This window comes from Cervus canadensis, chromosome X (genome assembly GCF_019320065.1).
Source record: "Cervus canadensis isolate Bull #8, Minnesota chromosome X, ASM1932006v1, whole genome shotgun sequence".
NCBI classification, from domain to species: domain Eukaryota; kingdom Metazoa; phylum Chordata; class Mammalia; order Artiodactyla; family Cervidae; genus Cervus; species Cervus canadensis.
Window position 1 is genome coordinate 50793455 of NC_057419.1, and position 12642 is coordinate 50806096.

The window sequence follows — 12642 nt, forward strand, 5'->3', positions numbered from 1 at the left end:
AGTTACCTCTTCTGCAATTTTCTGGAAGAGTTTGAGTAAGGTAGGTAGCTCTTCTCTAAATTTTTGTTAGAATTCAGCTGTGAAGCCATCTGGTCCTGGGCTTTTGTTTGCTGGAAGATTTTTGATGACAGTTTCGATTTCCTTGCTTGTGATGGGTCTGTTAAGATCTTCTATTTCTTCCTGGTTCAGTTTTGGAAAGTTATACTTTCCTAAGAATTTGTCCATTTCATCCAAGTTGTCCATTTTATTGGCATAGAGCTGCTGGTAGTAGTCTCTTATGATCCTTTGTATTTCAGTGTTGTCTGTTGTGATCTCTCCATTTTCATTTCTAATTTTGTTAATTTGGTTCTTCTCCCTTTGTTTCTTAATGAGTCTTGCTAATGGTTTGTCAATTTTGTTTATTTTTTCAAAAAACCAGCTTTTAGCTTTGTTGATTTTTGCTATGGTCTCTTTAGTTTCTTTTGCATTTATTTCTGCCCTAATTTTTAAGATTTCTTTCCTTCTACTAACCCTGGGGTTCTTCATTTCTTCCTTCTCTAGTTGCTTTAGGTGTAGAGTTAGGTCATTTATTTGACTTTTTTCTTGTTTCTTGAGGTAAGCCTGTAATGCTATGAACCTTCCCCTTAGCACTGCTTTTACAGTGTCCCATAGGTTTTGTGTTGTTGTGTTTTCATTTTCATTCATTTCTATACATATTTTGATTTCTTTTTTGATTTCTTCTATGATTTGTTGGTTATTCAGAAGTGTGTTATTTAGCCTCCATATGTTTGAATTTTTAATAATTTTTTTCCTGTAATTGAGATCTAATCTTACTGCACTGTGGTCAGAAAAGATGACTGGAATGATTTCAATTTTTTTGAATTTACCAAGGCTAGATTTATGGCCTAGGATGTGATATATTCTGGAGAAGGTTCCGTGTGCACTTGAGAAAAAGGTGAAGTTGATTGTTTTGGGGTGAAATGTCCTATAGATATCAATTAGGTCTAGCTGGTCCATTGTGTCATTTAAGGTTTGTGTTTCCTTGTTAATTTTCTGTTTAGTTGATCTATCCATAGTTGTGAGTGGGGTATTAAAGTCTCCCACTGTTATAGTGTTACTATTAATTTCCTCTTTCATACTCGTTAGCATTTGCCTTACATATTGTGGTGCTCCTATGTTGGGTGCATATATATTTATAATTGTTATATCTTCTTGGATTGTTCCTTTCATCATTATGTAGTGTCCTTCCTTGTCTCTTTTCACAGCCTTTTATTTTAAAGTCTATTTTATCTGATATGAGTATTGCGACTCCTGCTTTCTTTTGGTCTCTGTTTGTGTGAAATATTTTTTTCCAGCCCTTCACTTTTAGTCTGTATGTGTCCCTTGTTTTGAGATGGGTTTCTTTTTTTTAACCTCCATGTCTCCCCATTCACAATACAGACCAGGTAAAGGGCCTGCCTGGGCTGAGGTGTATATGGGGTGGATTTACTCTGCCTCCTCTTTCTATACAGTCAGTGTAAGAACACAGCCTGTGGTAAGAATCGGGAGGCCTTGAGGTGGGTTTCTTGTAGACAGCATATATGGGGGTCTTGTTTTTGTATTCATTCAGCCAGTCTTTGTCTTTTGGTTGGGGCATTCAACCCATTTACATTTAAGGTAATTATTGATAGGTATGGTCCCGTTGCCATTTACTTTGTTGTTTTGGGTTCACGTTTATACGGCCTTTCTGCATTTCCTGTCTAGAGAAGATCCTTTAGCATTTGTTGAAGAGCTGGTTTCGTGGTGCTGAATTCTCTCAGCTTTTGCTTATCTGTAAAGCTTTTGAATTCTCCTTCATATCTGAATGAGATCCTTTCTGGGTACAGTAATCTAGGTTGTAGGTTATTCTCTTTCATTACTTTAAGTATGTCCTGCCATTCCCTTCTGGCCTGAAGGGTTTCTGTTGATAGATCAGCTGTTATCCTTATGGGAATCCCTTTGTGTCATTTGTTGTTTCTCCCTTGCTGCTTTTAATATTTGTTCTTTGTGTTTGATCTTTGTTAATTTGACTAATATGTGTCTTGGGGTGTTTCGCCTTGGGTTTATCCTGTTTGGGACTGTCTGGGTTTCTTGGACCTGTGTAACTATTTCCTTCCGCATTTTAGGGAAGTTTTCAGCTATTATCTCCTCAAGTATTTTCTCATGGCCTTTCTTTTTGTCTTCTTCTTCTGGGACTCCTATGATTCGAATGGTGGGGTGTTCACATTGTCCCAGAGGTCCCTGAGGTTGTCCTCATTTCTTTTGATTCTTTTTTCTTTTTTCCTCTCTGCCTCATTTATTTCCACCATTTTATCTTCTACCTCATTTATCCTATCTTCTGTCTCCGTTATTCTACTGTTGGTTCCCTCCAGAGTGTTTTTGATCTCATTTATTGTGTTATTCATTTTTAATTGACTCTTTTTTATTTCTTCTAGGTCCTTATTAAACATTTCTTGCATCTTCTCAATCTTTGTCTCCAGGCTATTTATCTGTAACTCCATTTTGTTTTCAAGATTTTGGATCATTTTTATTATCATTATTCTAAATTCTTTTTCAGGTAGATTCTCTATCTCCTCCTCTTTTGTTTGACTTGGTGGGCATTTTTCATGTTCCTTTACCTGTTGGGTATCTCTCTGCCTTGTCATCTTGTTTAGATTGCTGTGTCTGGAGTGGGCTTTCTGTATTCTGGTGGTCTGTGGTTCCTTTTTATTGTGGAGGTTTCACCCAGTGGGTGGGGTTGAACGATTGGCTTGTCAAGGTTTCCTGGTTAGGGAAGCTTGTGTCGGTGTTCTGGTGCATGGAACTGGATTTCTTCTCTCTAGAGTGCAATGGAGTGTCCAGTAATGAGTTTTGAGATGGGTCTATGTATTAGCTGTGACTTTGGGCAGCCTGTGTGTTGATGCTCAGGGCTATGTTCCTGCGTTGCTGGAGAATTTGCGTGGTATGTCTTGCTCTGGAACTTATTGGCTCTTGGGTGGTGGATGGTTTCGGTGTAGGTATGGAGGCTTTTGGATGGTCTCTTATTACTTAATGTTCCGTGTCGTCAGAAGCATTCTGGTGTTCTCAGGTTTTGGGCTTAAGTCTCCTGCCTCTGGATTTCAGTTTTATTCTTCTAGTAGTCTCAAGACTTCTCCAGCTATACAGCACTGATAATAAAACTTCTAGGTTAATGGTGAAAAGATTCTCCACCGTGAGAGACACCCAGAGAGGTTCACAGAGTTACATGAAGAAGAGGAGAGGGAGGAGGGAGATAGAGATGAGCAGGAGGAGAAAAAGGGGGACTCAAGAGGAGAGAGACAGATCTATGCAGTTCTCTATTCCCAAGGTGTTCTCCGTAGCCCAGAGATTCACAGAATTGGATTGGGAAGAGAAGGGGAAAGGAGGAAACAGAGATGTTCTGAGGTAGAAAACAGAGAGTCAAAAGTGGGAGAGAGTAACAACACCCTCCTGAGTAAAAATGGGAACTGAATATTGGATTCTTAAATGTCCAAAATTGATATCAAAAACTAAAAAACAAAGATTAAAAACCTAGAGTAGAGGTTAGACTCTTAAAAATACAATATTAAAAACAAAAACACAAAAATTTTAGAAATATATGTGAAGTTCAGTTTAAAAATAGGGCTTCTCCCTTTATTTTTTTTTGCAAGGTTATAGTGAAATGAAAATGAAAATTAAGGAGTAACAGAAGAGTAATAGAAGACTTTAAAAGAAAATAAGAGAAAAAGAATAAAACAAAAAAAAATTTTTTTCCTAATTAAAAAAAATAGTAAAAATATATGAAAATGAAATTTAAGGAGTAATGGGGGAGTATTAGGGAATTTTAAAAGAAAATAAAAGAGAAAAAAATTAAAAGAAAAAAATTTTTTTTAATAAAAAAAAAAGTAAAAATATATCTAGGAATTTCTCTGGACCTGTTGCCGTCAGTGTGGGTTCGGTTCAGTTTCAGATAGCTCCTTGTTCCAGCTTACACTTCTTGATATCTATAGGCCCCTTCTGGTGTAATCGGTGTTACCTACAGGGATTTTAATCTGTTGCACCGGTCCCTTCTGAAGCAGTTCCCTTTGTTTATTTGGCTTCTGTTTGCCGGTCTCTTCAGTGTCTAATTTCCTCCCTGACACAGGCGGGCGGAGGTGGTCTCTTGTTTAGGTTCGCTTGTTCAGTCGTGCTGTGGGGAGAGAGGTGTGCTCCTTTCGAAGATGATGGGCTGCTTTTCTGGGCGCCTGATGTCTTCTGCTAGCGGTCAGAAGTTGTTTTGTGAAGTTTGCTCAGCGTTCAAATGTTCTTTTGATGAATTTGTTGGGGAGAAAGTGGTCTCCCCGTCCTATTCCTCCGCCATCTTGGCTCCTCCTTCCATTTTTATTTCTGACTCTGGCAGTCCTGACGCTCCACTGAGCAGGAAAAGGACTAGGTACACTAAGGGCAGGAGTCTGCATTAAGCAGCGAAGACATCTAATTGGGATGGGAGTCTGTTTTTGTGCTGGTGATGTTGAGAAGAACCATTTCACTGGAGTAGTGAGACCAAACCCTGAGTGCTCGGCGAGTGAGTGGGCCAGTGATTGTGCGCTGCCGCCTTGGAGTTAATGTCGGGAATATGAGCGTGGAGAGCTGCAGCAGCAGGGGAAGGGATGAGGAGAGAGGTAGGGCTTGTGTGTCTTCTTTACAGAAATGTCTATTCGGATCCTCTACTGCTTTTTAATCAGATTTTTTTTTTTTTTGCTGTTGAGTTGTATGATTTCTTTACATATTTTGAATTTTGTTGTTGTTGTTGTGTTAGTCACTCAGTCATGTCCCACTCTTTGCAACCCCAGTGACTGTAGTCCACTAGTCTTCTCTGTCCATGGAATTCTCCAGGCAAGAATACTGGAGTGGGTAACCATTTCCTTCTCTAGGAGAATTTCCCAACCCAGATATCAAACCTGGGTCTCCTGCATTGTGGGCAGATTCTTTACTATCTGAGTCACCAGGGAAGCCCCACATATTCCGGATATTAGCCCCTTATCAGACATAGGCTTTGCAAATATTTTTCCCAGACAATAAGCTGCCTTGTCATTTTGTGGAAGGCTTTGTTTGCTGTGCATAGACTTTTTAGTTTGGCATATTCCCACGGTTTATTTTTGTTTTTGTTGTGTTTGCTTTTGGTGTGAAATCCAAAAATTCATCTCCAAGACTTACATCAAGGAGCTTACCACCTATGTTATCATCTAGAAGTTGTATGGTTTCTGGTCTTATGGCTAAGTCTTTAATCCATTTTGAATTAACTTTTGTGGGGGTATAAGAGAATGTTCCAGTTTCATTTTGTTGCATGTGGCTGTCCAATTTTCCCAAACCATTTATTGAAGACACTGTTCTTTCTCTCATTTTATATTCTTGGCACCTTTCTTATAAATTAATTGACCGTAAATGTGTGGGTTTATTTCTGTCCCATTGATCTGTATGTCTGTTTTTATACCACAATCAAGTTAGTTAACACATCCATCACCACACAGAGTTACTTTGTGTGTGTGTGCTTGTGAATGTGGTGAGAACACTTGAGTTAATTTTTGTATATGGTGTGAAGTGTGGATCATGGTTTGTGTTTTCCTCCAAAACTTATTATACCTATTTGTTCCAGCAGTTTTTAAAAAAGACTTTCCTTTCCTGCATTGAAGCACTTTGCACCTTAGTCAAAAAATAGTTGTCCATATGTGTGCAAATCTGTTTCTGGACCCTCTGTTCTGTTTCATTGATATATGTGTCTCTACTTACATCAATACCATTCTGTCTGAATTATTGTAACTTTATAGTAAGTCCTAATATTACATAGTATAAATCCTCCAAGCTAATCCTTGCTTTGTGTATTCTAGTTCCTTTGCATAGCCATATAAACTTTTAACATTTCTGTTTCAGTTTTTAACAAAAGTTGACAAATAATTGGTTGAAGAGGTAGAAGACAAATGAGTAAAGTGATATAAAACCAACAACACTCAATCAAGTTGATTTAAATATTAGAGAACACTGAACCTATCAGTAGCTGAATATATATTCTTTTCTAGGGACACCTGAAACATTCTTCTAGATAGACCATATGTTGAAATCATACAGTGTGTGTTTTCTGACAACTGTGGAATTAAAATTGATCAAACAAAGGGCATCAAGAGAAAATGCATATATTTTTGAAGGCTAAATGAGAGCAGTAGTACAGGGAGCTATGTAAAGTGAGAAAAAAGTGTACATGCTGGACTTCCCTGGTGATCTAGTGGTTAATAGTCTGCTAGTCAAGGCAGGGGAGCGCGTTCATCTGACCCTGTGCGCCACAACTACTGAACCCTTGCTCTAGAGCCCGGGAGACACAACTTCTGAGCCTGTGAACCCCAACCACTGAAGCCTGTGTACTCTATAGCCTATGCTCTGCAACAAGAGAAACCACTGCAATGAAAAGCTCTTGCACCACAACTAGAGAGTAGCCCCCACTTTGCCACAACTAGAGAAAGCCCACACAGGAACAAAGACCCAGCACAAACATACATGCCACCTTCAAAAAGCAATAAAACACTAACTTCCCATTAAATAAGCAATTAAATAAGATAAACTTCAAATCCTAGACAAAATTATCATTTTTCCCCTTTTGATCACTTTATTTATTTTTATTGGAGTATATTTGCTTTGCAATGTTTTAGTTTCTGCTGTACAGCAAAGTGAATCAGCTATACACACTACTATGTATAAGTAGTTATATGATACTATAGAAAACTAATGAAAATTCATTTTTTAAAATGAAAGGCTCATATACAATGGGTGGCAGAAATTTATGAGTAGATATTTTTATTCTATACATTACACGTAAGTACGTATTTTAAAGGCATAGCCTATGGGGTATTATGGTAAAAATCCTAAAAGCATTTTCCTCTTTCCCCTATCCCCCCATGCTGACTCGGTCACCCTGAATGGGATTGTGTTTACAGGTGTCAGTGTCCTTTGAGGACGTGACTGTGGACTTCAGCAGAGAGGAGTGGCAGCATCTGGACTCTGCACAGAGGCGCCTGTACCAGGATGTGATGTTGGAAATCTACAGCCACCTCCTCTCACTGGGTAAGCCTAGCCAGAATGTGAATCTGCGAGGAACCTTATGGGTAAAGTGTTGTCCATTCAAGAAAACATGTTAATGTCTTAAACCGCACTGTCTCTGACTGTGACCTTATTTAGAAATAGGATCTTCCCAGAAGTAATCCAGCTAAAACAAGGTCACTAGTTGGGCCCTAAACCAATATGACTGGCACTCTTAGGAAAAAGAGAAGTGTAGACACAAACACAAACACTCAAGAGAGACCGTGCGGAGGCACTCAAGGAAAAGATGACCATGTGATTGGAGGGATCCATCTATAGGACAAGAGGTGCCTGAGGCCACCAGAATCGAGGAGGGAGGCATGGAACGTTTCCCTCCCTAGCACCTTCAGAAAGAGCATGACCTGGCTGACACCTTGATTTTGGACTTCCTGCCCCCAGAACCGCAGGACAAGAAATTCCTGTTGTTCTGAGCCACCCAGTTTGTGGTACTTTGTTAAATAGCCCTAGGAAACTGCAACTTTCTCTACTGGGAAGTGGAGTGATATTATAAGAAACACCTAAAAAGACATGGAAGTGGCTTTGAATTGGGCAGCAAGTAGAGGCTGGAAAGATTTGTAGGTACTTGATAGAAAAAGTCTAGATTGCCTCAAAGAAACCTGTGGTAGAAGTAGGAATGTTAAAGGTGTTTTTGGTGAGATCTCAGATGGTACAGTCCATGGGTCACAAAGATTTGGATACAAGTGAACACACACACACACTGCCAGATGGAAGATAGGCATATGTTGTAGGAAACTGGTATAAAGGTAAATCTTATAAAGTGGCAAAGAATTTGCCTGAATTTTGTTCTCTTTGGTGGAAAGAACTTGTAAGTGATGAACTGGGATATTTAACTGAGGAGATTTCTAAGCCAAGTATTAAAAGCGAGACTTGATTTGTCCTTAATGCTTATAGTAAAATGCTAGAGGAAAGAGAGAATTTGAAGAAGGAATTGTTAGTAAAAAGGAACTATAGCATGAAGATTTTGAAAATTTTCAGCCTATCCATATGGCAAAAAGCGAGATGTACTCTGGAAAGGGCACCGAGTGTGTGGCTGTAGAACCAGTTGCTAAAATGATTAGACATGTGACTTGTAGATCCAGTCAGCCATCTCAGCAGAAACACTGCCAGCTTGGGATGAACAGGGCAGAGGCAGGAAAAAGGAAGGAAGGAAGGCTGGGTTTCTGGGATTCTCCAGCCAGGAAACAGGCCAGTAAAGAAAGCTATTTGGCTGTGAATATCTTTTAAGAAAAGCGATGAGTGACCCTCCAAATGGTTCAGAAGCCAGCAGAGCTCTCACTGCCACCACAGGCCCAGAGAGCATAGCCTAGGAAGATGCAGGGTGACAAGCTGTCACCTCTTTGCTTCCAGAAGGTGAGCCACCCAATTGATTCCAGGGCTAAGAGGGCAAGGCCACCACCCAGGGTTGAGGGTGTAAGGTCACCACATAGGATCTGAGGTCACATCTCTTAACAGTGACATGCTCTGTTGAACTCTATCTTCAGCTTTCCCTTATGGTACTTGTTGACTATCAGTTGTGTTCCAGTATTTAGCTTTCGGTCTTCCCTGGTGGCTCAGATGGTAAAGAATCTGCCTGCAATGCAGGAACCTGGCATTAGATCCCAGGGTTGGGAAGATTACCCTGGAGAAGGGAATGGTTACCAACTTCAGGATTCTTGCCTGGAGAATTCCGTGGACAGAGGAACCTGTCAGGTCCATGGGGTCTCAAAGAGCCAGACCCAACTGAGCGACTAACACTTTTGCTTCCTTTTATTTAGCCTTACACCAAGCCCTGGTGGCTCAGTTGTAAAGAACCCACCTGCCAAGCAGGAGATGCAGATTCTATCCCTGGGTGGGGAAGATCCCCTAGAGTAGGAAGTGGCAAACCCACTCCAGTGTTCTTGCCTGGGAAATCCCATGGATAAAGGAGCCTGGCGGGCTACAGTCCGTGGGCACAGAGTCAGACATGATTTAGCAACTAAACAACAACAATATTTAGATTACATGGAGTTTACTGCCCACTTTGGGCACATTCTCAAGCAATTAAACTCTGGGAAGACCCAGTCTCAGTGCTCCAAGGGTGGCTCCTGGCCTCACACCATCCATAGGCTGAGCCTCCATCAGAAGAACTTGGGCCCCTTACAAGCAGCACTGGAAGTCAGGTCTACCATTTGCCACATTTTCTGTCAGCACTGCCTTCTTCTGTGTTCACTCACCATTACTGAGGGAATCCTGGGTAAGTTTTATTTTCCTCCACTAACTAAAATTCTTAAATTCTGTGAGTAAATTGAGACTTCATAGGAAACCAAAAGTTGTTTCTCAGAGGGAGAGCAGAGGATGGCAGAGCTTAACTCCAAAATCCTAGGACTTGTGCTATGATTCATCTCAGGGGAACTGCCAAAGGCTCCATCCCTGTGTCGCTGACGCTTCAAGCACTACTGGATCTGATGGGTCATGTGACCCAAGTGGCAGGGTAGCTTGTATGGCTGTCTGGACGTGTCACACAGGGCCTTCTCCTATTCTGATCTCCACTCAAAATGGCAACTTTTTGAATCACCTAGTAAATAGGCCAGAGTAGCTCATCCAGATGAGGACTGTGTTGCCTTTGATGTCCAAAAAGGCCCTAGGTGTTGGCCCTCTTTTTACTTATAGAAAAGCCAGATGCAAAACTTATTCTTCAAGAGGTTAGAAGGAGTATCTCCACAAGCCCCCCACCACTGAACCCCTAGAAATCTCACTGAGATAGAAAGCCCCTAAATTTATTTTCAGATTCATTTCCCATCTCCTGACACACAGATGTCTTATCCATATGTCTAGAGTAATTTCTCACTCTTGTCCACTAAGTCTAATCAGCATAATATCCATGTAATGGACCAGTGTGGGGTTCCTAGGTGGCGCTGGTGGTGAAGAACCTGCCTGCTAGTGCAAGAGATGTAAGGGATATGGGTTCGATCCCTGGGTTGGGAAGATCCCCTGGAGGAGGTCACAGCAACCCATTCCAGTATTCTTACCTGGAGAATCCCATGGACAGAGGAGCTTGGCAGGCTATAGTCCATGGGGTCTCAAAGAGTCGGATATAACAAGCGACTGAGCACACAGACATGTGATGTGATGTCTTGTGGAAGGGAAAATTGCCCAAGATCCCTACATGTTAAATTATGACATAGGACTGGAGAGTTGAGCTACCTCTGAGGCAGGACAGTGCAGGTATATAGCTGGCCTTGCCAATGGAAAGAAAACTGCTTTTGCTGGTCTTTGCTAACAGTACTGTTTTTAAGAAAGGCATTTGCCAGATAAATATATACATGCCGAGTATCAAAGGATGTGTTCATTTGGTCAAGCAGCAAAACTGTATCTGGTATAGCAGCTGCTGTTGGAGACACTACCTGGTTAAGTTTATGATAATCCACTGTCCTTCTCCAAGATCCATCTGTCTTCTACACAGGCCAAATAGGCATGTTGAATGTAGTGGAATCACCATCCTTGCATCTTTCAAGTCCTTGATGATAACGCTAACCTTTGCAATCCCTCAGGAAAGCAATACTGCTTTTGGTTTACTGTTTTCCTAGATGGAGACAGTTCTAATGGCTTCCACTTGGTATTTTCCACCACAAGAGGCCTCACTCCATAGGTCAGGAGACCAACATGAGGATACTGCCAGTTGCTGAGTATTTTAATTATGCATTCCTATACCAGAGAAAATAACCACAAGATGGGTTTAGGAATCCACTGAGCTCACTGTGTGATGGACCTGAGCTAAAACTCCATTGATCACTTCACTTTTATAAGCCCCTACTCTGTCTAGTGAGCTTCAGTAATGTTTTGGGTCTTTTGGAATTAGTGTCAGATCAGAGCCAGTGTCCTGTCTGGTAATATCTGGAAAGCCTCATTACTTTTTTCCCCAATGCAGAGGTACCCTGGTAAAGGGCTATAGGTCCTTTTAGGAAAAGTTGGGAGAAATATTAGTGGTGTAAATTTTTGGCAGTGTCATGTGTTCGTTCCTCCAAGGTCCCAGCCTCTCCTTCATTCAGAAGTGTTCATTCTCAGTGTATAAACTGACTCAAGTCTGAGAGTTGATTGAGGAGCTGGGACTCTGTGTTTATATGTTTCAAGTTAGACTTCTTTTCACTTGACCTAGAACTCTTTTCCTTGTACAGATCAAGTAAGATTTTAGTAGATTGCCCACTTATTTGTTTCCTATGGAAATCATGATCAACTAGCCAAACTCACAAGTCTCTGTGAATCAGACTGACTACCTTTTTGACAGCACAGAAGGTTTGGTTCATCCCTATCTAATATATATTAAAGACATGTACACTTTTTTTCCTGTTTGGTAGTAGGATAGCATAAGAGAAAGAAGTTTAAATCTCTTACTGGCCACTTGTTGTATGAATAACTAAGCCACTTACTAGCTGTGTGATTGGAATTTTACCTCTCCAAGGCTCAGCTTCCTTGACTGCTACAGGGAATAAGAGGAGAGTTGGTTTGAAGATTAAATGGATTAATTCATCTAAAGTGCCCAGGGCAGTGTCTGGTGTATAGTAAATACTCAATATTCTTTTATTTTTTTTGCTGTTAATTTGTTTATATGCATGTCTGTGAGCAGGTGAACCACTCTGAAACAGGTGTTATATTTAATGCTATCCCCCCATTCTCATATAGTGTTAGAAGGAGAGAGGTATAGACATATAACACATAAATATATGGGTGTGTAGCATAGTTTCTTAAATATCTGAAAACTGTCCTTTGCAAATGTTCATACACTGTTTCTGCCCTGCTTTTCTTAGACTGTCCTAACTCTGCTGGCTTCAAAGAACGTTATCTCTTAAATAATGAAACACCAAGGTAAAGATTTGGGCTTCCCAGGTGGTGCTAGTGGTAAAGAACCCACCTTCCAGTGCAGGAGATGTAAGAGACCCAGGGGTTTGATCCCTGGGTTGGGAAGATCCCCTGAAGGAGGGTATGGCAACCCACTCCAGTATTCTTGCCTGGAGAATCCCATGGACAGAAGAGCCTGGTGGGCTACAGTCCATGAGGTCGCAAAGGGTTGGACATGACTGAAGTGACCTAGCATACACACACAAGGTAAAGGTTTGTTTTGAAAGATGTTTGAAGTCTAATGAGTTGTAGCATGAATTAAAACAGTATTATAAAAATTTCTACTCTTATTTGTGAATTGGACTGTTCTGATTACTACTCTGACCCTGTGCTAACCACATCCACCTTGTATTTGGCAATCCAGTGCCTCCATTTGGCCCATGCCACACCAGGTTTGAAGTTCCCTTGTGGCTCAGCTGGTAAAGAATCTGCTTGTAATGGGAGAGACCTGGGTTCAATCCCTGGGTTGGGAAGATCCCCTGGAAAAGGGAACGGCTACCCACTATAGTATTCTGGCCTGGAGAATTCCATGGACTATATAGTTCATGGGGTCACAAAGAGTCGGACATGACTGAGCAACTTTCACTTCACTTCATTTCACTTCACTTCACCCCAGGTTCCAATTACTCCCACTGCAATTAGGTTTTCCAGTTCAGTGGCAGCAGTTCCCACTGAAATTTCTGACGT

At 41.0% G+C, this 12642-nt stretch overlaps 1 protein-coding gene and 1 non-coding gene across 3 annotated transcripts in view; one reads left to right on the top strand and one right to left on the bottom strand.

Moving 5' to 3' along the window:
• Positions 1 to 12642, top strand: part of ZNF81 (zinc finger protein 81) — an 89540-nt gene that overhangs the window by 55587 nt on the left and 21311 nt on the right. For both annotated transcript variants that reach the window (XM_043457756.1, XM_043457755.1), the window contains exon 4: positions 6939 to 7065. In XM_043457756.1, the coding sequence (XP_043313691.1) occupies positions 6939 to 7065 (127 nt within the window). The remainder of the gene's footprint in view (positions 1 to 6938; positions 7066 to 12642) is intronic.
• On the bottom strand, positions 1395 to 1530 carry LOC122436191. Its single transcript, XR_006267948.1, has one exon. It is a non-coding gene; the product is annotated as a small nucleolar RNA SNORA51 (small nucleolar RNA).